General features: G+C 41.1%; 3 protein-coding genes across 3 annotated transcripts; 1 reads left to right on the forward strand and 2 right to left on the reverse strand.

The window, feature by feature from the left end:
• Nucleotides 1–1,136: 1,136 nt before the first annotated feature.
• Nucleotides 1,137–3,683, forward strand: LOC143423558 (SPRY domain-containing SOCS box protein 3). The gene is made up of 5 exons (XM_076894970.1): nt 1,137–1,372; nt 1,529–1,719; nt 1,810–2,038; nt 2,109–2,336; nt 2,399–3,683. Exons 1-5 carry the CDS (start codon nt 1,282–1,284, stop codon nt 2,560–2,562), a joined length of 903 nt encoding a protein of 300 aa, XP_076751085.1. The 5' UTR covers nt 1,137–1,281; the 3' UTR covers nt 2,563–3,683.
• Nucleotides 2,626–4,229, reverse strand: Ogg1 (8-oxoguanine DNA glycosylase). The gene is made up of 3 exons (XM_076894957.1): nt 4,093–4,229; nt 3,376–3,681; nt 2,626–3,311 (listed from the first exon to the last, which is right to left on the reverse strand). Exons 1-3 carry the CDS (start codon nt 4,194–4,196, stop codon nt 2,717–2,719), a joined length of 1,005 nt encoding a protein of 334 aa, XP_076751072.1. The 5' UTR covers nt 4,197–4,229; the 3' UTR covers nt 2,626–2,716.
• A 1,656-nt stretch (nt 4,230–5,885) lies between these two features.
• On the reverse strand, nt 5,886–12,161 carry LOC143426335 (uncharacterized). The gene is made up of 5 exons (XM_076899720.1): nt 11,900–12,161; nt 9,676–9,927; nt 7,137–7,460; nt 6,412–6,690; nt 5,886–6,322 (listed from the first exon to the last, which is right to left on the reverse strand). Exons 1-5 carry the CDS (start codon nt 11,914–11,916, stop codon nt 6,127–6,129), a joined length of 1,068 nt encoding a protein of 355 aa, XP_076755835.1. The 5' UTR covers nt 11,917–12,161; the 3' UTR covers nt 5,886–6,126.
• Nucleotides 12,162–27,820: the final 15,659 nt, after the last annotated feature.

A 27,820-nucleotide genomic window follows, 5' to 3' on the forward strand; every position in this document is an offset into this window, starting at 1 on the left:
TAGTTCACTTCGCTGTCGATAACGCTGTGCGACCAGTTTGAGCACTTTTCACAGAGATGGCGCCAGGGGTTCCCGAGTAGAGTCCACAGCATCTGTCTCACTCTTTCCTATAGCTTTCCTATATATCTTTCTCTCTCTTATCTCGAAAGCGGAGAATATAAAATAAATTACAATAACTTTGTTGAAACAAGTATAATCCTATATCTTTCTTTCACGTTAATCTATTTTAGAATTAAAATGGATAAACTGTTTAGTTTTGTCATTTTTAAGATTCATTTATAATGTAGATGGAAAAATGTTAAAATTGATGAATGAACATCATTGGCAGGCGATATTAGGACTGGAACAGCATCGCGTGCTATTCTGGTGCATTTCAATCTGGAGGTAACCGAACATTTAATGGGCATGCGCCTTACAAATGACTGGATCGTAACGCCTTATGATCTTCTATCTCACTTGCTCTTTATTTTCTTGCTCTCTTATTTAGGCCGCTTTTTCAATAATTTAGAGCTCGCTTTTTTCAGCTTTTTTATATTATTTCACACACTCTTTCAGATATTAGACAACTAATAAAATACACAGTGTTTATATCTTACTATCCAATTTAAACGAAGAAGAATTTAAGTTGGAAGAATTTATATAAAGGATAATGAAAATTTGTATATATAACATCGTTCATGTAATTGTTTTCCATAATTAAAACTATATTTAACTTATCGATCATTTATTTTATTATGAATGCAACAATTTTTGTTTATCATAAAGTTGATATTATATTTGTTATTGATTGCGCTTATGGATGTTTACATTTAGTGTTTATATAGGAGATTTAAATATGTAAAAATATATACAGGATATTCATAATACGGTATAATTAAAAGCAAAGAGTACGCGTTATAATATTTTAAAGGTGAAAGCAAATTAATTTTTATTTAGACAGATTCATTAATTTTTAGAAAGCGTTTAACAATGTTTGTTTATATAAACATCCGGAGTTTAAATAGTTGTAAAATTTTATCTTTAGTCACGTGTGTAGTAAGGATTACGTGATATCGTTATGTTAATTAGTAATTAGTAATTTATGCGCTTTAATATATACCACGCGTCTATCGCGTATTAGACGCAATGCGCGATATCTTCCTGCACATAAATAATTCTGCTTCCGCGGCAGAAGCTTGTGAGCGTCGCTTTTGAGTAAATTAGAATGCAATAGCGCAGTGTAGTGTAATTTCATCGTGCAGGAATAGTCGAAGGGCAATCGAAATATTTCACTGTGAAATTATGAATTCTCAGAGCGAATATATCTGGTCACCTGAGTACGAAAAATTTTGTGTGTGTAATTTGGAAAACTGTCGTTGCGAAGAAAACAACGGTAAGAGTATACTTGTTTGGGATTGACGTTAAATTTATTCTTTCTCGTTCAATGATAATTCATTGATAATTCATTGATAATTCATTGATATTAATTTAAATTAATAACACCATTTTAATACTTCTCATTGAATGAAAGTTTACATAATTTCAGCAGAATACGAATGGGTATGGGACAGAGAAAATGCTACGCGTACCATTGTTTTATCAGATGATAACTTAGATGTTAAGTTTCATAATGGATACAGTTATGGTACAGCAGCTATAAGAGGTAACAAACTGCTAGAAAAAGGGAAGCATCATTACTGGGAAGTCGAAATGCTTAGTCCTACGTATGGAACAGATATTGTTAGTCCTTGATCAAAATTGATAATACATTTACAGTTTATGTACATATAAGATTTTAGCTTTGATTAATAGTGACTTGCATATTTTCAGATGGTCGGAGTTGGAACAAGTAAAGTGGATCTAAATAGTGCAAATCACGTATTTTGTTCTTTTCTTGGACTTGACCAAGAATCTTTTGGCTTTTCTTATCAGGGATATATACAACACAACGGACAAAATCGTTGTTACAGCAAATGCTTTGGGCAAGGTACCTTAGTCGGTGTACACTTGGATACATGGAGAGGTACCTTACAATTTTTCCTTAACAGAAAACCACTAGGTAAGTTTGATGCATTGCAAAACTAACGGCATATTTTTGTAGTTTGTTTTATAACGTTTTCCTGGTTTAGGTATTGCCTTTAGTGGACTAAGGAATATCGAGTTATATCCTATGGTTAGTTCTACGGCTGCACAAAGTAAAATGAGGTTAATTCATAGTTGTTCTGCACCAGTGTCTTTACAAATGGAATGCTTGTCAGTATTAAAACCATCGGACAAAGCATATTTATCGACTACGTTTCCTGGATTGCGGCACCTTAGTGAAAGCATCTTCGCTGACATATTAAACACTAATAGAAGTAGGTACATTATACAGAAATGTATAATTTATGGCATAAACATGGTTTGTTTTTTTTTTTAGACGATGAGGAGCAAGAAATGTCCAAACTGAAATACTTAACAGAATGTATGTTCGTGGATGAATTTGATTTCGCCCTAGTTGGTGCAAGAGAGGAAAACGAAAAGTGCGCACGTAATAATAATAATTCCGTGTGTACAATGGACGTTACTTTAAATAGTTCATAAAATTTTTTAACTTTTTAATTGCGATAACGGCAGTTATTATAAATATATAAAAGAGAGACTGTGTAAAGGTATACATGACTTTATACATTTTTTTTAAACCTGTGACATATGCTGTAAATATTCATTAAAAAAAAATTCTTGAGTAAAAGATATGTTATTTTTTAAAATTCTTTGATTTGTGAGATTTTTTATTTGTACTATTTTTACGTTTATGATTCGACGTGATATTACTGCGATTGTCAATCTTTGCACAAAAAACAATAGCTTGAGCCCAACCGGCCATGGGACCCCATAATTCTCGTAAGTAACTACTAACTTCCTCGTGAATTTTTGGTGTTACTGTTTTATTCTGTTCCAAATGAGGCAAATAATTTGCTCTAGCTATTTGAAAGATATGAGTGTCCACAGGAATAGCTTCTAAGTAGCCTAATGACATTAAACATATACAGTCTGCGACTTTTGGGCCAATCCCAGGCAGAGTAATTAGTTCTTTTCTAGCTTTAGTATATGAGTTATTATTTTTCTTGTGTAGATTTAGGAGCCACTCTTTTCCACCAAGCTCCATTAATCGTTTTGCTGCATTTGCTATGTATCCGGCACGATATCCGAACTTTTCTTCCTTCAACTTGTTTTCTACGTCTTCTCCTGCCAATGCCTCTATAGTTGGAAAGCTGTAGTAGTCATTATCCTCGATAGAACAAATTTTTTCACCGAAAAATGTACATAACTTTTCTACCATTCCTGATATTCTACAATAACAACATATTGTTGGAAGTAATATGATTGTACAAATTAAGATGTTTCTTTGCATACCTTTGTATATTGTTATTGGAGCTGCAAATAAAAGAGAATAAATTTTCCACAACATCTTGGTTTAATATTCTAACACCACTTGTTATATTTAAGGATTCTTTTAAATGATGATCTGCTGTGGTCCATATTTTGCAGAGATCTTCCAAATGTACATCCAATCTGAAATAATTGGATAGAATTTGATCGTAATTGCTAAAGTCGAGCAATGGACTTTGCACTACGTAGGATAGATGAGTATCATCCTGTGTTAGACTCCAAATGCATTTGTCAAATACTCCTCTGTAGCCATCATTATAAGAAGACCATCTGTAGAAATGATCATTATTTGTTTTATAGACAATAAATATAACAAGTATAAATAACAAGTATAGTATATACAGTGATTATAGAAAGTATCGATACATATGTCTGCAAAACATTTTATGATCATATTTTATACTTTATTTGAAATTAACAAATTTTTGTAGTTACGTGAAAGTATTATTATTTGAGAGGTAATTTAATATACTTGGGCCCTATTAATGAATATATAAATGCTGAAATGAACAAAATGGCATGTAAATAGTTCTTGTAACGTTTGAATGTTGAGTACAAAAGTTAAGATGATCAGTATTTGAAACTTCGCGGGCGAACTCATATAAAATACATAATATGTATTGGAAATATTGGTTATGTTACTTAAAAAAAAAAGTAACCGTAAATTGACAAATTGATTACCTAAAACTTTGACCACCTTTTAAGGTGACACCTAAATTTAGCTCCGTTGACGGACAAACGATTTTTCCTTGTCTTGTTTTCACTTCATTTTTGTACATTTTCATTTTCAAGCGTCACGAATTCCTTAACAAGTTGATACTCATATGGTGTAACAATGTGCAAGATTAAATACTAGACAATGAAAATAACTGTCACGACATAAAATTCTGATTGTCCGTAAAAGAATTAACGTTTGTAGACAATTGTTTTCCTCTTATAACAAATCGCGCCTTTTTGATAGCTCTCATAACAAAGAGACATGCGTGCAGAATGACACGTAAATTTGAATTCTAATTTAAATTCGAATTAAAATAAAAATTCACTGCTCGAATTCAGATGAATACTTAAAATTGGATTTCGGTCTTAAAATTATAAATCGAAGTAAGTAAATTTATAGGGTTTGAAGAAGAAACGATGTACAATATTTTCACGATCCTTCGTAAGGTTTTATTGCAATTTTATTTTATAATGTATCTTTCGTTAAAGATGATAGCTTTATACTGTAGCTTCCTATGATACATATTTACAATGAGCTATCTACTATTAAGAATTTTGATAATGTGCGAATTGTTTTCATTTATACAATACGATGAGATATTGCATATTAAATTTGTTCAATCACGTTTAAACTGTATAATGGGAAACGTTAGTATGTTTCAATATTTAAATGTCGTATCGATGTATGTTACGATCTGAGTTTATCTTTTGCTAACATTTTTACACATCCGAACGGCATACTTCATTCATACATAAATACAAACGTACCGAATACATGCATGAACATAATTATATAATACGAAACAAGTGTTATTATAGACGTTAGAGAAAATGAAACATAAAATAAACAATATGTTTTTGCAGAACACTTTAACTGCATTATTTCAGGAACGTATAGTTAGAGGAAAATTGTTGATTCAATTTTATTTTTTAATGATCACCTTCGATAATGATTCGATCAAACTACTTCTTCAATATATAATAGATATTTTCTAAATTTTCATGCCTGAAAAATTATGCTACTCGTGATATGTACAGTCTCATTATAATTTATCTATAGAATAATTTATTTGGCATCTTTTAGGACGATAAACGACTACATAGTTAGCATATAGATAATAGAAATTATACCCTGTCTATTTCGAACGATTTCTTTTCGCAATATTACTTACGTGCGATGCGTTATCACCGAAACTTGGCAATTTGAAAGCAATCTAATTGTAAGTACATATAGAGTAGGCCGAAAATCGTGAAACCGTATGAAAAAGTAATGAAAAAGTAAATGAATAATGTGAAATTATAATTTTTTATATGAGACTTTGTTTTCCTGGAAACCAATTATGCAATTACTCGTAGCCACGCACTTGACTAGTGATAGTATGTCAGCTAAACCTGTCTTGTTTTATATATATAGCGAGTGCGTTCCGATTTGTAAACATCATAGTTTAATATGAATCAGAATTAAAACGATAAGTTCGAACCAAGTATTTATTCAATTAAATTATAAATTATTGAAAGCCCTTTTCCTTTTCACAGTCGATTATTTAAAGAACAAGGTCTCGTATAAAAACATCGATCTTCCACATCTTCGATTCACTGTAAGTTTCGCACGAGAAGTCACTCCTTCTTAACTCGTGCCACGATTTTTTAATGCGCTCTGTATTAAAAATAAAAAATACAAAATTCTGTAATATTAATTTCAAGTATTTCAGATAACCAACCGGGAGTTTCAAATTAATTCAACTATAGGTAAAGGAAACTCTAAACGCGGGAAACTGTATCGAAACTGTTTTACCGGCTGTTCCTATCCTGACCACTACGTATTGTCGTTCATGTAATCAGACGGTCAAAGAGGACGATTGCTTTTATCTCCGATCTGTTCTCCCAAGCACACCCCCGCGGTGTATCATCGAACACCCTCGATAAACTATTACATCCCTGAGAATTGGTAGCGGCATCTCTAGAAGAAGAATATCCCCAGTACGCATTAATCCCCGTTTAATCATAAGGAACATTGTCGCGAACGTGAGCTTGCTTCCGGTAGTCGTGATGCTGGCACTTGCCCGACCAGGACCATTTCGTGCAAACCTTCTGCGGTTTCAATATGAAACACTTCGTTCTTAGAACATCGAAGAAAATCTTGCCGATGAAATTTGCGGATGCCGTGTCAGCCATCTTCAGGCACGTGCGAAATCTACGGAAACGGTAACCAAACGGTTCGGATAGATTATGATCCTGTTCGTATCGATCTATCGGTTGATTCGTTTGAATGTAATTCGGTACCGTTCGTCGCATGCACAGTGCATCATGCTCGAGATGCCCCAGTTGAAAAGCCCGTAGCGCGTCTCGAACGCTGGGATGAAAAAGGGGCAAGCTGTGTCGTGTCTGCGACAGCAAGCGTCCGCCGTGCCAAAACCGCCGAGATTCGTGTATTTCGTAGCCCGATGACCGCGGCCGCACCATTGTGTGCCTGGGATCATCAGTAAGTCCCTTCGCGAACGGCTTTTGCCTCGTCTCTGCCGATGGCTGTTGCCTGTTCCGTTCAGAAACTTGGAATACTTCCTGTATACCCAACATGATATCGTTATATTAGAAATTTCCAATGCCTCGCTTTTTAGGCCGCGAAGTCTGCACGCTATCGGACACACGGCTTTCAAATGGATTTATATAGGAGTAAACCGTACGAACGCATTGTTTATATTCATCTAGTTCGAGTCTCTGTTATATATTACGTATTATATACCCATATTACGTCACGATACCCAGTTTTAGAGTGCCTGATGTTGCATCCATCTGATAATCAACATAAATAAACCGTTTGTGGAATTTTTATGGAAACACAGCAAATATCATTGCACTGGAATCAAGGTGGTCACAGGCAGAAAGCGTACAAGGAAGAAATATAGAGACTAATTAAAGTTAATTATCAAATGATCAAAAAGAGATGTGAGCAAGCAAGAGATTTAGATCTCTCTTTTTTTTTGTTGCTGGTTTCGTGGTAACTGTACCTTCGTCGATGTTGGGCCATCAGTTGATTCCTCGCCCTGTTCCTCGTGTGGCTGCATCTGTGACGTAGCTCGGCCGTGGACGAGAGCCAGGAGAGATCCTGCGGAATCCTCGACGAGTCCTCTTGGCCGTCTACGTCGAACAGCTCGACGGACACCCTGTCATTGTAATCGCCGTCCGTGTGTGCACTCGACGTACAGGAACTCTCGTCGCCGTTGGCGAATTTCTCGTCCACGCAGTCGGTCAACGTGTCGCCCTCGTATATCAACTGCAAATTTCTACCCGACTCCAGTAGCCACACTTGCCTCAGTGCTACGTTTGTATCTCTACCGGTGAAATATGCAAATTACACAAAATAGCATCTAAACGGTGGTGCACCTTCTTTCTTTTTTAAATGATTACAATCTGCAGTTTCAATCTCTATATACGCATTCGCTTCTACAACTACAGGTATCTCTCGAGTGACGCACAATTCAACTATCGTGCTATTCGAGAGATACCTGTATATTATATATGTATATCGACTCAAAATATTAGATGGCCAATCAATTCTTATCCCCCAAAAAAGCACGAATAAGTGGCACAAAAAAATTACTAACAGTGATTTATCATAGTGATCGTAGAATGCGATCACAGTTGTGACTTAACACTTAGCGAACCGCTGCGAGGGAGCAAACTGTACGCTGACCACCGCGCATTTCTCGCAAGTAACGCGGAAGTAACGAAAACTAATTATGATATTATCGCAAAAGGAAATTTTTCTCCTCGCTGAGACTCTTCTTTAATTCAAAAGAGGACGCTACGACGTACGAATTTAAAGAAGCTAAAACCCTAACGCGGACAGAGGGCGGGAAATTCACGCTAGATTGGCCACACGCACGTGTTACACGATGTTTCCTAGTGATTAACGTTCACCTATGATTGATGCTCCCCCGCCACCTTTCGATGCGTCGATAAGCATCCTCGACGGTCGTCGTTGAATTCGTTAACGTTCGAACCACGATAAGACAATGTTTAATAGTATCGGTGAATCAATCTACACATTCGTTTCCTGTGAATATATCACACAGACGGGCGAAAATTAGTGAAGCGTAAATAAAATGCACCATCTAGAAAAAAAATCATATCCGCGAAACTATTGGTAGTATTACGATGACATTTTTGAAATAGTTAAGCCATATCAGCGATGTCCCACCAGACTCTAATAATTCAATACCTTGTGATGGGATCTAGCAATACTACGCGGAAGTGGAAGATTTGGTTTCCCGATGAAAAATTGATGGTTCCACGACGCGGTTAAGGGCGAATCATGAGAACAGGCAAGCCGCGCCGCTTTTCTCGTTACAACGAAAGGGCTTTCACCGATTTAAGTGCAAGGTGACGTTTCGCGGTCGTGGAATTCTCTGGTATCCTCGTGAGAGCATCCGCAGATGAGTTACAACCGCTGGTCCGAGGCCAGCAGCCAGCCTTGGTTGGATTCTCGATGTTCGCTCTCCTGCTTCCGCCTAATCCTTGCTTACTTAACTTGCCGCTTTTCGGCTTAAGGCCATGGTTGGCTTAGCGGCCGCTGTCCACCGGCTGAACGCGATAAATTGTTTTTCGATCGAGCGAAACCGCGATATAGCGACCGCCTGGCAGTCCACCTCTTTGGAAGCTTTAGCATTTCATTTCGGCGGGAGTCAGGCAAATTTTACGTGTTCATTGTTCTAAGATAAAATCCATATTATTTTTTGCTATAGAAGAAAACGTTTAACCATCGAGAGGAAAATCACAGTGTTGATACGGACACGGATTTCTTTAAAGAAAAAAGAATAGAAGGAAGTTGAAGAGACTCTATTTAGCATTGCGCGCTGGTCGTGTGATTCCTGTAAGCTTGAAACGTGACAAGAACGCGTCCGGGAAACTGCAACAGGATGGCTGATATCGGCTGGCCGGTGTAAAAACGGGGGCTTATTGAAAGAGGTAACCGATGTTAAATGCATACGTAGCCAGTCTGCGTGGTCTCCCACGCGTATTGGCAATGCTGAAAGGAGGCATTGTTTTCCTCTTCGTTAACACAGTGACTCCTCCGGTTCCACTGGGAGGGTTGCAACCGGGGGATGTTCTCCCGAGGAGATTTGCTCTTCCAGCCGAAGGAAATGTTATTCCAGGCAAAGAGGATAGCGCGATGTTGCTCTAACGTAGACCGAAAAAACAACCGAACTCTCTGATTGCAAAAGAATTCCTAGGGAGCAGTTGTCGTGATTTTATTCGCGGTTGATATAGCGAAGAACTTAGATTTGAAATGGTTCGAGAATTTTATCTGAAATTTTACATCTGTAATACTGTAAGCGTTGACTCTTTACCAGAGATATTCCGCATACGTTTCTATTGCGTGACAAAGCCACATTTTGCTTGCCACCCCGTCAAATAAATTTTTTATTTCCAAAAGGGATATATAAAAAGGGATTATAAAAAATTGTACGAACATATCACGGAAAGGTAACAACAATGCTAATACCGTAGAAGTAATCGTTGGATAGCAGAAGGATGATCGTTTACCCCCAATTGACGATGGTTTCCTTGGCGCAAATTCGAGGCAACCGGATGACCCGTTCAAGTTCCCCATCCTGCAGGATCCTGGTGACTGAAATACCGCGATTAGACGCACCCTTGGCTAACCGGTAGGAGGTGTTCGCGTACGGTGGGAGGAGGTTCGATCGTTGGTGAACGGCTCCAGCGTCCGGCAGCACCAGAAGCAGACCCAACGCCAGCAGCATCGGGCACCGAATCCGAGCGATTCGCCTTCTTTCCCTGGACACACGCGATATTTATTGCCTCGTTAAGCTATCCACCGCTACGCCTGCTAGCAAATTCAATTTTATTCCTATCCTTTTATTTTCCGCCCGTAGGAATCCGGCGGAGTTTCATGTTACATCTCCTCCACTCTTGCTGTTCACTCCGGCATTACCGGCCAGTATTTTTACGCTCTCCGAATATAGCTTCTCCGGTATTAAAGCAATGCGTGGGAAAAAAAAATATATATGCTTGCGTTCAATTGAAATATTACCGTCGCTTAATTAGATCGGCCTGCGTTACTGCTCGCGAACTGCTTATTAAGCTTTCAATCGTTTATCTTCGAAACGAAACTCGTTGACTGTAAATATATCATTATTTCCAACGGGTATTAAAGAATATATAATATAATGATAAGGGAGTTAATGGCTGCGTTATAATGATAATATCGCGGACAGCTGCACAAGTGAGCGATAAAAAAAATAGTCCGCGTATAGCTAACTATATTTAATTGCAAATAAAATTACTGTAGAAAGTACATAGTCTTTTCCGAGTACGTCGTTTTGGAAGCGGCAAACAAGTTTTGTTTTGTCAGTGACACGATTAATATTCTTTTTTTTTAACCTTACAGTTTCCAATGATTAAGTGTATATATTCTCTGGAATCTCGATTTTTCGTAGTTGATAGTAAATTAAATAACGTACGTTGTAAATGAAATTGGTCGAACGGTGTAACGGATGTATCAATTCCTGGATGTTCTGTTCCGATTTAAAGAAATTAAAGCGGCATTCGCTTCGACAAGGTACCACGAGGCTGATACCACCCGCGACCCTGTCGTTTCCTTTTCGTCGTTCACGGAGAACTGTTCGGCGGTCTACCATCGGACGCTTAATCATCCTCTTTTCATCGGAAAGATAAAAAAAATGCCGCGCCTCCTTACCCCGGCTATTACGTAACTAGCATGTACGATATCTGCAACTCGTGTGCGACTTGGATCTGTTTACTAGTTCCATCGAATGATTTAATAAACACTGTTATTCTTACATGAAGAACAATCTCTTCCTTTCCTGGCAGGTGTACATGTAGTTACGAATGACCACTGATATTTCTGAAGATAATTATTGATATTGTCTGATAAATAATCAAGTTCTTTTCTTGAAACGTACACGTCATAATTCGCTTGTAGACCGAAATAAAAAAATTGGGGCATTAGCCATTCGTCGGGCAAACATGCCCCGCTAAAATAAACCTAGCGATAAACAATATCTGCACGGTTAGCGCGGCGTAAGATGTATCGAAGAGAGTTTACCTCAGCAATAAAACTTGGAGCACTCGGTGTTCTTCTATAAACCAAGTAATATGATAAACAAATACATACATTAGCCAAACCTCTGGCAAAAGTGGTACTTATCGTTTTATCACTTTTCCTGAAAATATGTTCGCTTAAACGTTCCATGCGTTCTGTTTTCGACTGCATCACATATACCTAATCTTCTCTAGAGTTAAGCATGGGATGCTATTCGCACAACAACGCGCAGTTATTGATGCAGTTATGCGTTTTTTGAATGAAGAGCTATTTTAATTTCCTTCTTTTTCTGTATCTGTGAATTATTTATATTTTAACATTTTTTGTTATTTCGTGAAAAGTTAGATTATTCTGGCGTTTGGTAACCAGCTATTGTTAAAAGTAATCGTAATGTAATATGCAATATAGATATAATGTTAACGTGATGTAGTATTTTCATGTATATCTAATCGCGGTACGCTGACACATACGTCCGTGCAGTTCTCCGTGAAAACGTTATCGCGGCAGTTCGTTTAATTCATAAGAACGGGTAGATACAAAACAGCGCAATCTATATCGCGTTGTGCAATTAGATTGTTCACGGGTTTTGCAGAAACTTAATCTCTTGTCGGCGATTTATCGCGAGCGTTCTCCATTATTTCTCTGAAATAATTATACTGACGGCATTTTATTCGGTGGAATTACCTTCGTAGCACGCTCATCTGCACGGTCCACGAGCGAAAAGTCCAAAGAATCCTCGACGCGGCGGTTCAAACTCTTCCATAAATCGTGCACTTCCGTGAACCGCGGCGAACTTCCTCAAGGGACGCACATTCATTCATATTCAACGACTATCGCGGCCTTAAACACCTTCTTACTGTCACTTCCTCTACCCAACAATCGGAAGACGGGATTCGATCAACCCCGAGTAACGTTCGGCCCGTCGATCGGCAGGCTCCAACTTCGCTGATCCCTGTGGTCGGGGGGGTCACTGAGAAAATTTATTCGATTGACTGCGAACGAAAAAACGGAAAGAAAGAAACGATGAACGACGTGTATGATGTTTCGCGAAAATCAAGCCACGTGTCCGAGACTTTTCGCGCCCTTTCTTTCTCCCGTAAATCAGTGTATGTACCTGCGTGTACACGTTCTGGCTCGGTGTCACCTCGTGGAGGCAATCGGCCGTAGTAACTGGCGCGCTACGCTCGCAACTCTCCCTTAAATACTGGCGAGAGTTCTGGTGGTTGTCCAGTTCACCTACACCACCACCTACTGTATTCTGTCACTTACGTCTCCTCCTTCTCTGCCGCTCTCCCTAGGCACTACGCGTTTCCCCATCTGCAACCCCACCACCACTCGGACACCAACCAAAGTCTCTGCCTCCCTCTTTACTCCTTCGCCGGCGCACCTTCTACCACCAACGAGCCGTCTCTGCCAAATCCAATCCTACCCACTCACCCTGAGATCTAATCCCCGCTCTCTTCCTCTCTTTCGCTCATCCTCTTTGTCTTTTCCACCCTGTTCCCGTGTGTTCCTATCCCTCGTTTCTTTTTTTCCCATCCCTTCTTTCCGCTTCTGAATTCCGCGCGTACACTTCCACACCCCCGCCTCGATCCCACCTTCCTTTTTCCACCGTTTCTCTTTCTCTCCCTCTTCTAGCCGTCTTTGGATCTCGCGTGTCTCTCCCTCCCCTACGTCCCCTCTCTCTTTCCCGTTCTTTTTTTCCCTCTTCGCTCTTTCTTTCGGCGAAGTCGCTGGTTTTTTACACCCTGATCCCTTCTATCGTCTAGGCGACTCTCGCGAGCGACTTTGGTAAATGCCGGTGCATCCATCACCGGGCGTCACAGCGGCGAGTCGAGGAGAGCCACTGATTCCGCGTTGCGAATCACCGTTCCCGGATCTTCGTTACTCGGTGGGAGGTCCACTCGGTGGACAGGTCAACGCGCGGTGACCGAAAAAAGGAAACTTTCCAATTTATTTCATCCTATATTCGATTAACGTAACTCGCAATGCGCTTTGAGCGTTCGGTGCATCAGCGCAACAGTCGTCGCGTTTTTAGCGGAATCTTCCTTCTAATGTATTGCGCGAGGTGACGCGGAAAGCGAGAGTCGTCGCTTCGTCAGCTATTTTTTCGTTCAGCAATTCTGGTCGTTAATTTGATAGAAGATTATACGCATAAAATGGTGACGATAGCCAATTAGTCGAGCGGTCATTTTACAAACGCTCGTGTACAGGGTGTTCGCGATGCAACGATACCTGTGCTTGAGTATAGATTAGAGTTTCTTTAGTTCGAATATCGTTATCGAGAAAATTGAATTGAACAATTCAGTCGATGCACCTGCGGATGACATCTACGTGACGGAAGATTATTTCGTACTAAAGGACAAGTCGAAAACGAAATTTCATAGAAAATTTCATTGCTGGATAAGCAGCAAGTTTCAAGAAAATTCGATGTGTTTTTAGAGTTTTGACTAACCGAGATAACTCTCTATAAAAGTAGATAAATATGTTTGCTATTGGATAGAAAGTAGTTTAAATCGCAAATTTTTTATTGCTCGCTTCAAACGTAATAGATAAAATTGTATTGGTATGAAGAATCATCATTTCGAACACTTGCTAAACAATAACTAAGAAAGTTAGTGTTACATATACTTATCTTTAATTACGAAGCTAAAAATTGTGCCTCAATGTTCAAGAAAAGTTAGATAGTACATCATAGAAAAGTCAGATGCAAGCAACCTTGAGATAAAGATATTCATTACGATATACGTATACTCATATTTAGATAGTATTTAAACTGCATACAAAATATTTTCTATATTATCCCTCTCTTTCTATCCGAAGAAAATATTTCGGTGTCTGCTAAAATTCTGATGAGTCACCACGTATGTAAAATGCACAATGGATAATTTTACTTTTATTTACCCTGAAATAATAAGAAAATATTTAATCATTTGTTAAGAACACATATAAATGTGTTTACATTATCTACGTATTATATTTGTCTCGTTTAATCGAAATCGTGCAACACTTGTTCAAACAGTTTAGACTCGATCGATCGCGAGATTTTTCGCGACTACAGAGGCGAGACGTTCACGGTTCGGTCGGAGGTATCCACGGTTCGTCAATAATAAATTATGCAAGTCGGATGGGACAAGAGTGGTCCGCGTCATTGGCCATGAGCTCCAGAAAGATCGCGCGGCGATTGGCACGCGGCCAAAGGTCGTTTTTCGCGAGCCACCGCGATAAACTTTCGTCCCGTAGCGCGGCGCGCAGCTGGGAACCATTGTCGGCGCGAATTAGCGCGGCCTTTCAATTTTTCCGCCAGCTAGACACCCCATTCAGACCCGTCCGCGTCTTCCGGAATGGATCACTCGCGCGGCCATTCCTTATCTCCGCCGTTTCCACCGCGTCGATTTCCATCTCATCTGCAGATGCTCCTGAGAAAGATCTGTCCTGGTTCTCACGGGCTTGCTCCATTCGCCCTCCGTTCTATGTATAATGCACAGTTCGCAACGATATCGCGCATCAATTATTGTTACCGTCGTTAGACTCTACATCGAGTTAGATTACGACTTTCTACACCCACCGCTGTTTACAACTTTTACTCGATTTTATTTACATTGGCAGCGTTCGCGCGTTACGTACGCATATGACGATGCGAGCGACAGTTGTCTAGAAATTTCCACGTAAATAGCAAAAACGAGAGCAGCGTTCCTGTTTTTGATCGATACTAATACTTGGGACAGATTACGTAAACGGCGCAATAACAATGTCAGTTATTGGCTCTCGCGGGCTCGCGTGACATTCTTTATCTAATAGCGTATCTAATACTTTTTATTAAAGAGTACCAATTCACGCTGTAAAAAGCCAAGCTTCGGTCGAGAATTTCAAAGCACAGCAGAAGAGTGATATACTTTTATCTTTCTAATAATTGTAAATTCTTCACAACCCTTTAGTATACCTATATATGCTTTCCATACAGCTTATTTTACTGGCTATAAAACACAGGTAACAATTAGACGTATCCACGGTGCCTCGAAGCAACCAGCAATAAAAAGATGAATGACTGGGCAGTCGTAAACACAAGAGCGTCTCGCGACACAGGTGGGCCTCGCGAGTGAAACGCGTTGCAGCCACCGGGAAGCGAGAGGGGTGCTGGAGGGTCGCGGACGATTTCGAGATTTATGCTCATCCATTGGCGGCTCTTGAGTGGCCTTCTTGAGGAACGAGATCAGCGCGACGGAAATTAATTGGCGGGCCGAAGAAGTGGCAATGAAAAGCCGCCAGTGGTTTCCACCCATTGTACTCCTTGCGGTTATGACTCGGTGCTGTAGGACAGAACTGTGAAACGGTGGGGATGAGTGAAGGAAAAGGATAAAAAGAGAGAGGAAGAGAGAGGGCGGAGGGTCGGTCGAGGTGAGAGTCCGTAAGTGAGTAGGTAGTTCTTGGGGTACTCGATTGTTCGGCCCTCGAGGGTTCGTGAACGAGCTACCGTCCTCCGTATGCACGCTTCTGAGTGCCATAAACGAGTCCCAAACGAAAGTCATCCCCTCCTGATTTTCGATTGCCTCGTAAAATTCATTTCGCGGCAGCCGGGCTTCTGTTTCGGCATCCTTTCGGCAGAGGACGGTATCCATTTGATTCTCTGCTGTGTCTGCGGCTATAAATTATAATCAAATGGCAGACCTCTGTACAAATTAATATTTTTACAAATGCGATTATAAAAAATGAGACTAAGTAAAGGCAAAATTGCTTCACATTCTGTAGAGTACAACGTACGCTTTGTATGTTTCTGAATGTCATACAAGTGACGAACCTATAAGTGAACGAACCGCATGTTGTGAACATAGCAAACGTGCCGCCAATGCAATTATCAAGTTTCATATTAAACATCATTGAATATTAAATGTTCGTATAAATTTTGTACGTTAACAGGATTCCAATTTTGTTGAGGCCCCAACAGAGAGATCTCTACCTGTAGTTCCGTCAGCAATCCGAAGAACGGTTCCCAGAGTTGTTTCACTCTCCCACAGAAACGGTTTTGTTGTACCGAAGGCGAAGAGCACTCCAGCACGAACGCCGGTACACACAGTCTGAGAAGACTCCGACGGGTCGACTTCTGCGGACACTTTTAAATCTTGGGAAAATATCTATTACCTCTTGTCGCGTTACACCTGGCTCCTCTTCCTCTTGCATCCCGCTATTGACCAACGTTCTACTCTTTAATTTATTCAAATGCCAAATCTCTCGCGGACTTTCCATTGGAAATGTTAAAACCCATGATCCTCATCGAAAGTCGAACGATCACGTACTTAATTCTGCGTAGTTCGTCATTTTGAAGAATAAAACGTTTGACATTGGGACGGCTCTCCTCTTGCCCCGTGGATGCGCCGGATCAACCAGTTTGCAGTTCCCGACGAAGATCCATCGCTCTGTAACTAACTTGCCATTATAGTGACTGAAATGTAATTATCTCGCGATAGTTCGACCGCAAGATACTCCCGCTAACTAGAAGGCAATTTGTGGATACTGGCCATAATCGAATTCCCTCCGTGCTACACAATGCCGCGCAGCATCGAACGTTTCTCGTTTATTTTCTGTAGGACGTACCTCTGTTCTCCCTATCAGCATACGTCACCACGCACAGTGAAATAATCACTGTATAAGCAACATCAATATAACAATACATATTCTACCCATGGCGAGAATAAAATTAAAGCGTTGCGCCTAAAAAAAAGAAATCTTAACTTTATCCACTGCTAAGTATTTTCATTCGAGGTCGTTTTACGATCACGTTAAAAGAATTTGTTCCATCGGTAAAAATAACAAATATAAAAAAAAACCAGCAGCGCAACTCGGGACGCTGAAGTCGAACTTTCCTGTAGACACGTAATCGTCTTAACAGAACGTTCCCAGATCGAATCGAGTAGCCGTTGCTCATCAACGACCGAGGTATCAATGACTAATTATACCTTGTAAGAACACAGCACGGCGAAAAGGTTTCAGCGTATCGATCATCCATCGAGAATCCATGACACGCGAACCAGCGCCAGGCTTAGATCCTTCGAATGTGAAGAGAGAGAGAAGCGGTCGTATCCCACTAAGGATGGCCTCACGGTTTTAGTGAACGAGTCCTGGTGTATACACGGACACCGCTCGACCTCTCTTTCCAAGAGCTAATTAATTTTTATAGCTTCGGCCCGAAAGAGACTCGGGCCATCGTGCATTCCTTGCTCGGATTCTACGAGGGAATATTAATGGCTCGGACCGTTTGCTTCGGCCGTGTTTGCAGATTTCCTGTAGATCCTCTTTATTTGCGGATCGTCTCGTTGTTATAGCGCTGGCTACCTCGGTGTTCCGCACCGTGGCCGTTCCTTCCGTCGAAGCACATAATTTAATAGTTTTTACCATTTAAACGGTCGCGTCTATCACGGGAGACCGACGGGGAATATGAAATCATGGAACGTTGCATTAGCCTTAATAAGCTACCATTATTTTTACGGATCGACGTGTGTATTTCTTTTTAAGTTTGCAATTTTACGTCTTCTATTTACTGTGTTTCTCTATCTGCTACTATAACTTATGTATCTTTGGAGAACAACTCCCAAGAGTAATCTGATCTACATCTGAAAACTTTCCAAACAAAATATCTGTACGTTCACGGAACAAAGTAAGGACAGACGATCTTCGTATCGTTTCATTCATTTTTCCAATTTTCTTCGTTTCCTAATAGCACAATCGATTTCTATGAGCATAGGATTCGACAGTCTTTACGATTCCGCGTAAAAATTCCTTCAGGGAGGCTTAATGGAATCGAAGAATGGCCGTACGATCGATTATACGACGGAATGGTCTCTGATCGGGCTGTAAAATTTATAGAAGCCATGATTTTTAATCGAAGCAGTTCCACTAAATGAAGTTCTTCGTCGCTCGGCAGGGATAAATAACCGGTCGTTCAGGTGCCGCGTCTTTCTTAGGGGTAATTAAGTTTCGGGGTAGGCGCAGAGGGATCCGATCATGAATACACCGATTGTTCGACCGGGCAGGCATATACAAATCAAACAGGTTCGTTATTATGCGCGATGGTAAATTACTGACTCGAAATTGGCTCGTGACAGGTTCGAATGGATAGTCTCGGGGGAACTTTTACGCGTAGATTAAATATACCGCGATTACTCCTTGATCGATGTAATTTGCGACGTTCGCTTAATTTACGCCGACACTGTGCAGCGCACAATAGAATCAGCAAACTCTGCTCGATGAAAAAATAAACTGCACGACTAAGGGAATTAGTTTTCTTTCCTGAACGTGCAGAGAAATTCGATCGGCTCTTTGCACTGAAGAAGAATACGGTAGAGTATTTACTGTGAACTATCCTATAATGAAGAACAAAAATGATTATAACCCTCCTATATAATCTTTCTATATAATGCAGTTTAATTTAAATACTAAAAGAATGACAAATATTAATTCCAAATTTCGTCTGACGCGGTATTAAATAAATGGCGTTGCAGGAGGGTTCGCGGCACTAATTTCTCAGAAGAAATAATATCACCGAAAGCAACCAAGAGATCCATTGTAATAGAGAGGAGTATCGGTTAAAATTATTTTTACCAAGATTAAAGCTTATCCGTGCACGGTGGAACTATAGATGCCGAACACTCGAATCGCAGATTATTGCAAACAGTGAGTCATTGAAACGGCCCGAGTCTTCAATAGATCTCTAATGCCCATGGAAGCTTGTAATGAAAGCGTTGTTCGGGCTCTAATATAAAATCGTGGCTTGTTCTCCGCGTTCAGTAAAATGGCGCGCGTGCAAACAAACGGATACACGAGGAGGAACACGCATGAACGCAAACGAACAGAGCCTAAAATTGCCACGAGTGTGCGTGCACGCGCATGGCCTCGATCTACGTCCTGCCCGCATGTAGGTGTGCATCAAAAAAATCGGCATCTTTATTAACAAGAGCTTGATCCCGTTTTTTTCCTTCTGTCGGTCGAACTTCTTCGAACCCCTAATGGAAATCAACGATCGCGACAGCGACGATACACCTTAATCTCTGGCGCGAACCACTTCTTACCGTAACACAGGAAACAGTTGGCGTTTTACCGATGTACGTCAGGTTTAGCGGCGCATCTTAAAATTCGAGACGGTCGCGCGGTATATCAATTTGATTGATTAATGCCCGCGACTGACAAGCTGATTTACCATTGAGAATCTTGTAAAGCCGACGCGTATCTACCGGGATCGAAGTGAATCTCCGATCCCCTATTGCTTTTTCAGAATTCCTGCATAACGACTCTTCAATTGTACTTTCAAAGTCAGATCTCGATAATCTTTATTTCACGCAACTGTATTACTCGGTACTGTCTCCTCCATTTGAATACATCGTGCGATTCTCGATCTTGGATGCAGCCTTGACTCTGAAAATAGATTAGAATTATTGCATTTGATCGATGCTTTAACTGATTGTCAGTACTTCTTCGTTATTATTTTATCAATATTCGTACGCGATAATTCTACAACTATACTCGAAGAATAAAAAGTTAGAGGGTGTACATTCACCGGGATTTTTCAATTTCACAAACATTTTTAAATAGATACCGTTTCGTCTGTGCGATTGCATCAGAATCGTGTACAGATTCGTGGTTTCGCCGGCGCCTCGTCCGTCGGGGATGAATTAAAACGGGGAACGAAACGTACGGGGTGATCGCGGTAGTAAATCGGCGAGGAAATCCCCGTTTCTCGCCCCCTTTGCCCGCTAGACACTCAGGCCATTCAGGCACTCGCCGTTTTCCGCGGCAATTGTCGGGCGCAATGCAATAATTGCATAATTCCCGCCACACTTGCCACTCGGAGCGAAGCTGGTCGGGTCACGAGTGGTTGAGGCCGCGGTCGCTCGCGAAAGGGTGTAGCCAGGCCTCCCAGCCACCGAATTGCGGATTGTAACTTGTAACCGCAAGGAGAGCCACCTTTTCTTTTGCTCCTCGAACTCCGCTTAAAGGGGAATGAATTTCGTCGCTGACGCGTGCGTCTTCCCTTCGACGAACCTTGCTCCACGTTACTCGCGTTACTCGTTGGTTAACCACGTTTCGTGGCGTTACCAGATGTAATCAGGATCGCTGATAGAGTAGAGGACGAGATATAAATTTTGAAACAATCTGAAATCAAAGATCCAAGAAGAACGTAAAAATTTTAGGCGATTTGTTAGTTTTACAAAAATGTTGGGGAACAGAAGGAAATAGAGAAAATCGTAATTGAAAAGAATGGGATACAATAACATGGAATGAACTGTAAGAAACGAGGAATCCGCATTACCTTCTAACAGTGTACAAAAAAAAAGGTACGCACTTGATACCTGGACAGGTGTCAACAAGTAAGTATACCCGGTATGTATTGCTTATTCAAACCGACATGACTGGTTTCATACCTGAAATTCCATTTACTAATAACTTGTTTCGAAGCATCGCGGTTAGCAAGTGAGGCACTCGGTTGAACTTTTTTGTCCGCTTGAGAACCAGTTAACGATACCAGGCAGCGGTGAGGTCAATAAAAGTGGAATAATTTACAACGCATAATCGGTGGTCACGCAAAAATTACCGAGCCGGTAATTATGAGCGAAAATTACTTGATTTATTGCCGAGGACGAGTTATACTCGTTGGGTAGAGACGGTGACTGTGTGTGACAACGAGGTGGAACGAGAGGGGCGAGAAACGAGGAGAGAACAGATAGCCCCGGCTGCAAACCGCTTGACGAAGGAAATAGAATTCAGAGGAGAACTTCCTTCATTTCGACTTTTACCGGCTCTTAGCCAAAGTAGCGTCGCGTTGTAACGGGTGACGCTCGCACAAAGGACGTTAAACTTTTACGCGGACTATTTCTCTTTTTCATAGATATACACCCACCCTTGGACGATAAAAACTTGTACAATTTACTGCGCGTCCGAGTCATTGCCATTTGAGGGGGAAATAAAAAAATCTGGGAACGTTATAATCTTCGATGATCGTCGCACGTATCTTTTTTTCTAACTTCTCCTGCCAGTTCGAACCATTTACACTTTCGACAACATAAATTTCCCCCGGCTCGAGGCGTTTGCTTTGTGCAATGTTTAACATTCTTTTTAATTCTTTTATCCTTGCGGGATGTTTCGTGAAAATCGCTCGGCTGTTGAACACGTACAATAAGCCGTTCGTCACGGGGAATCCTCTCGATCGGTTACGCCGACGGGCCCGAAGATTTGTCAGAATGTCGTCCAGGACCTCTCCATGCGGGGGTGGTTTCCAAGAAAAAGGACAACGGGAAACGAGGAGGTGGACGAGAGAAAGGTAATGAAAATGAACAGGCAATCTCATCAATTCATCGGGAAACATCCGTGGCGGTGTCTATCAGATGATATTTACTGCGGGTTGAAACGCGCGGAAAAGGGATGACGCGATCCTTCTGACACCGACCCATACAGAATCCGCTATTAACTACGAGCTATTGTTGAAGGAAAAGCGATCTACAGGGTTTTAAGTAACGTAATAACACGCTACTAATTTTTGTCTAATTTCGAAACCAAGATGCTTCGGTGTCGATAGTGTTCATCGTTTACTACATACGAAACGACACCCCTTCTCGTTGCTACTGCGATTCATTTCTCATAAAAATTCGTGGAATAATTCGTGAAAAATAACTTTAGCCTTGGGAAGATCGAAGCAGGCTATTAATATTGTGTAATTTTCATTTTGCTTCGAGTATACTATGACCCAATTTTCTGTTTCCCGCCACTTCTACTTTACAATTGTTGCAAAGGGATACAAGGTTTCTTCAACCAGCGATGTAAATATTGTGAATACGAGTATCCCTATGCAAAATGTTATATTCTCGGAAAAAAAAGGCAAATTAAATTTAAGTACTTTTTGTACCTGCACAACGTTAGAACGTTCCTCGCCCTCTGTACTTGAAGGAGTTAAAGAGAGCTTGGTAACTTCTAGATCATAAGAAAATTAAAGAGGAACAACTGTTCTCAATGAACTCTTACAGAATGTCCAGAAGAATTAACATAAATTCCTTGAATATTTCAATGGAATATTGAGGACACTGAAATGAAGGACGAACAAATTAGAAAGGAAACGTAACGACGCACACAAGCACGTGCGTCCCGATAGAACGTTAAGCACATTAAAGCGAAGGGGGTGAGCAATTTAAAAAGAATGGTAGAGCAGAGACGATGTATCCGACGATACAGGGTAGGGGTATGTAGGTGGTTGCATGGTAGGAAGTGATCATGGGCTGGAACCGATGATCGAGGTACGCGTAGCACCCGGAGAAGATCACAGGGAAAAAGAGGAACTTTACGCAGACGATCCGGGCTACGGCACAATTCGCCACTAATTGATTTTACGATGTCCGTTATATTGACCGTGAAGATCGTCGACAGACGAGCCAGAGCCTGTAGGGGGCGCAGATGACACCCTGGTGCGAGGCCATGCATGACGCCCTTTTTCAGCGACGCGGATACACCCGAGGAATCTACGTGCCCTGATCCTCGGAGACGATCTGATCTATAGTTTACGGCCGCGGTCTGTTCTTTGTTCGCTAAATGTTACGCCGATAACGACCGACTCCGGTAACGGAAGGCAGATCGGTTAAATTGAGACCTTTGAGAGGCATGATTAAAATACACGTTGGAAAATACTTTACTCGTACTTAACCGATTAAGTGTTGAATACGTATATACAGGATGCCCCAGAATAAATATTTTAGCTATTACTCTTTTATTATTTTAATATGTGGAAATAAAAAAAAAACAGGTGGAAAAATCATGGATTTTTTCAAAGCGAACGTTCAAAAAGCATTGAACGAGACGCAAAATTCATTGGTCTGTCTCGACACACCCTGTATACGTTTTACAAACACGATTAAAACCATAAAATCGAGCCTCGATTATTCCGTCCGTATCTCCAAAACACGTTCAACGCCTTTTCCCTTTTGATCGGGGATGGACTTAATGAAATATCGGTCCCTTTAATTGGTCAGTCGACGAATAAATATAGGAAAAGCGATAGGAGGCAATCGAGGAAATGAGCCGTGGATACAGGTCGTGGCTACGATTCTTGACCAGTGGCATTTAGTTGACCATAGGAGAGAACAGAGGAATCCCCCTGGCCCTCGAATAGGATCGGGATGGGATCTGAAAAGGAGGCAAGATAGGAACGAAGGAAAGTCATCTCTCGTTCTCTACTGCTCCATCGCTATCTTTCACTCCAATGGACAATGAGACAATGGAATGACGTTTGCGAGACGCGATAGCAGTCGGATTAATTCGCGATCGATCCGAAGGGAACCATTTCCCCGTCTTGGGAATTCGCGCTTGCCCAACGACAAATACTCGACCGATTAACTTTTTAACCCGGCAACAAATTATTGGCTTCTAAGTCATACAAAAACCGCGATAAGCATTTTCTTCTTAAATTTATTAACATCGTCGGCTTGTAATTTATTGCACAGGAAATCTTTGACGGGCACCGACAGACACGCGACGACCGCGATTTTATGCTAATTTTATTCGTAAATCAGAACTAAATCTTAGCCCATAAATATTGAATACTCTCTCTACAGAAACAGGAACGCAGTATTGGCATGCGCCTGTAAAAGGCCTCGCCGTGTCGAGTATCGAATTATCGTTATCATAACCATCGGCCCGTTACTTTTACAAGCTTAAAAGCGAACGCTGCCGTTCGCCAGATCAAAGGAGGCCGACGTTTCCGCTCTCGATGATGGGAAAACATAACGCGAAACTCCCTGGCGGGTTGATTCGAAAGTGAGCACAGCGAACTGATCGGCAAAGTACCCCGGGGATCGTTCAGAAATTTATACGAAGGGGAACAAAGGAGGTATTCGCGAGTGCACGCGTATGTTCGGCTTGGTATCGCGGCGAACGTCGCTGCATCTTTCGGGGGCTTAAATATGCGATGCATCGAATCGGAGATCAAAAGGTTGTATCTGTTTCCAGTGTCGAATAAGCGTTTCCTGCTGTGGAACGATTGTTCCTCGATAAGACAATAATAAACGTGTTTAAGCTTGGCATAGGTCTTATTTAGAATAACATGTTCTCATCGAATTGTTCACATGTAAGCAGTTGTACATGAAATTTTGATCACGTTAGGTTTCTATTGACTCGTGTGAGAGGCATTAGCGGACAGGGTCCACCGTTCTCGTCCAATGAACGCATGAATTGTCGTTACACGAGCTGATTTCAGGGTGGCTCGAAAATCGATGAACTTCTGGCAGGTCGTACGACTAATCGTGATCGATGAGTCGGCGCGCAGCGGCACGTGACCGGTGATCTATCGCGTGGAAACGACTGATCGCGATATATGGCCGAGAAAACATTTCGCCCTTTCGTCAGGCATCATTTTTTTTAACGCCCCGCCACGAATCTTGCCCTATACTGCGCGTTTATTTCGAATTCAATCTTCTCCCTCGTCGACGAACCTTTTTTCACGCTTATTTATTTAGGCTAATCTAGTATTCGACGAACAAAGACGCGATGTCGCGCGATAAGATGCGGAGAAGACAAGGTGATCGAAGCGTGCGTCAGGTTACGAATCACCTTCCTCTTAATTCTTCAAAGTTCAACACGATTTACCGCGTCAAATTTGCTAAATCGAAATTGCTGTGGTATAAGGTTCAGGGACACGCATACCGACGCGTTCGCTTTCAGAAATCCCTACGGTCCCGAATGGTGCTATATGGCTAGATGGAAATCTCGAAATTATAGCTGGCTATGTAGATGTTCTCGACGACAGGGGTGCTCGTTAGTGGTCGGGAGTATCGATGACCCTCATTAGGTAATCATCTTTTAATTAAGCCGCAGACGGAAAAACGCCGTCTGCGACTACGAGACCGTGATTACCTTGCTCTACCGGTTCAACAGGCAGCTTTCTGCCTTCGAATGGGAACTGACACAGAACTTGACGCACTCTAATCTCGCGTACACGGATAACCACTGTATCAGGTGCATTTCTTTCTCGTGCGACGAGGCTATCGTTCTAGTCTACTTTCCCTTTGTAATCACTGACGCCTACTCTCTCTCTCTAAACAGTGTCAGAAGTAACACGTGTTTTCAAAGGGACGATCTGTAAACAGTATCATATGCTTCGCGTATGCGATCGTATAAGGTTGTTGTTATCGCGGATAGAATAAATATTAGGACTTGCTACTAACGATCAGGTATATTTCGATATTAAAAGTGGATATTAAGGATATTTTTGCATCTTTCTATAGGAGAGTTAATCGACACATTGAAAAGTAAATCTGAGGGTATCGTTTATTTACCCCTACCACTCTATCCCTTATCTTTTCGCTGCACGTTTGCTCCTTTGTTCCGAAAGCCAGAGAGCGCAAAGCATTCTCTGTCTTGAACGTATATACTTACGACGTCCGCTTGCTTTGACGTCGTTCACAGTCTCGGAAGCAACCTTGAGTGGCCAATTGATTCTGTACAGGCTATCGTGCGCCTTTGGATTTAGCCTAGACTACCGATATTACCTTTGCGCAACCTGCTATTCTTAAATCTATATTAATAGATATCACAAGCTCAACACTGGCAGAAATTATAACTAAAGAACAACGTTTCGTTGTCATTCACAAAAGGGATGAAAGTGAAATAAATCTACGATACGTTCTTGTGTGTCTTCAGGCATTAACTTGATAACGATAGCAATTATCGGTTGGAATTTTAAGAGGAGATAGAAAACAACAACGCTGTTTAAAAGTTTGCAAAGTATATCGCGGTATAATTAATACGCAGAAATCGCAACTGACCTGCGGAGGATGGAGACCATACCACGAAGGGATGGTCGACGAACGGTTGTTTGACGGCACCACCCCCACACTGAGGCACGGCAAACCTGGTATCTCATTCACGGTCCACTGCTTCACGATTCGGGTCTCCACCCTGCTTCTACGCTGTCTCTTCCTCGTAAAAAAAAGAGAAAGGTAGGGAACATGGAGAGAGAGAGAAAGAGGGAACGGTGGAGGCTTCCCGACGCTGGCGATCCGTAACCCTCGATCGTCGGATTCGAACCTATCGCACAGCGAAACATACTTAACAGATGGTTAGGTGAACAACGCATTCGTCTTACAAATTGCGGTTTCGATATGTCCCCGTGACTTCTGCCACGGAAATCGTTCGTCGAGTCATTGGTTATCCACAGAAATTTATCTGAACAATTTATCACGAACTTGGAGAATAGTTACGCTCGTTTGTTGCGAGCATCGATTGCATCGTGGAAAAATTTGCAAAGTTAACAAGCATTACCTAAATAAAAGGGTATCCAAAAGAATCCCACCGATAGATAGCGTTGACTAATCGTAAATCGTGAACCTTCTTACGGCTGTTCGATGGAAAATCTATCTTGCGATCGGATCGTGATTGCAAGCGTAGTCGCCTCACGTGTCCATCGTATAATAGGATCGAGTCACCGATCTGACTGCATGCTAATCAGCAAGGTGAGAACGACGAACAAAGAAATGCCTCTAATAGAGAGCAAACAGCACAAAGACGTCCTCGTTTGTTATTTGTAATATACGCTTCGTTCACGTAGTAAATAGAGAGTTTATTCTACGATAGCTTGATCGATATCATCTTGTCAAAGTGCAACGTTATTTATTAACAGAATCCACCGTAAACGCGGAACCCTACGACGTGCAAAGTTATCCATCGGTAGAGGGAATAAGTCGTGGTATAGCGTTGTAAGAAACGGCCGGGCGATATACACAGCAGGTGCGCGTGCAGACAGCTCGAGGCGCTTACCAGTTAACCACGGGGTGGGTAAACTTTTTTCTGAAAGGGTCGAGTAAGAAGCTGCGGGATTTACTGTGCCAAAAAGGGGTCACGCTATGCTAAAGCGAATGCGCAGGTCTTTTAATCATCTTGTCAGGCTGGTATAATCCGTGAAAATCATCCGTAAAAATCCTCGTTACTTGTTAGTTATATACTGCAGCTGCAACAGGCATAGCTTCTATAATAAGATCATGTAAATTATATCTGAATCCACGAATGTTTAGTCTGAGTAAACGTCTCTTAAACGGATACACATTTCATAAAAAAAATAAGTATAGGTATATTTTACGTGCTAATCTGAATATCTCAGTTGTGATCTGCTATTCGCATAGACTAAATTTTTAAGAAAATATACACCCTTTGAATATGTATACTCTTTCTATATCACATATAGAATTATGAACAAATATAATTACTAATACTCTATAAGACTATTCTCTTAATTTATGTTCAACATATAAGAGAGTTTACATGCAAAAAGAACCAATTAAAAATAAATCTAAGGCATAATTATAAGCACAGAATAACACGATTAATATTAATTAAAAAGAAACGAGTCTGAAAGCCAAAATAAATGTTGAAAATGCGCTTTGGCACTATTAATTCAACATAATATGTTGAATTAATCAATTCAATATATTATACACCAAACATAGAGCGAAAAAGATAAAAGAAGAAAATGAATGAACGTATCTGTAAGGTCCTCATTCCGCTAGCACGCATTGGCTTTTTGCCAAGTCGTGAGCGCGAGCCATTAACGTGCGGGATTGCTTATCAGTTGCTGAGTCC

This window comes from Xylocopa sonorina, chromosome 1 (assembly GCF_050948175.1).
Source record: "Xylocopa sonorina isolate GNS202 chromosome 1, iyXylSono1_principal, whole genome shotgun sequence".
In the NCBI taxonomy this organism is placed as follows: Eukaryota; Metazoa; Arthropoda; class Insecta; order Hymenoptera; family Apidae; genus Xylocopa; species Xylocopa sonorina.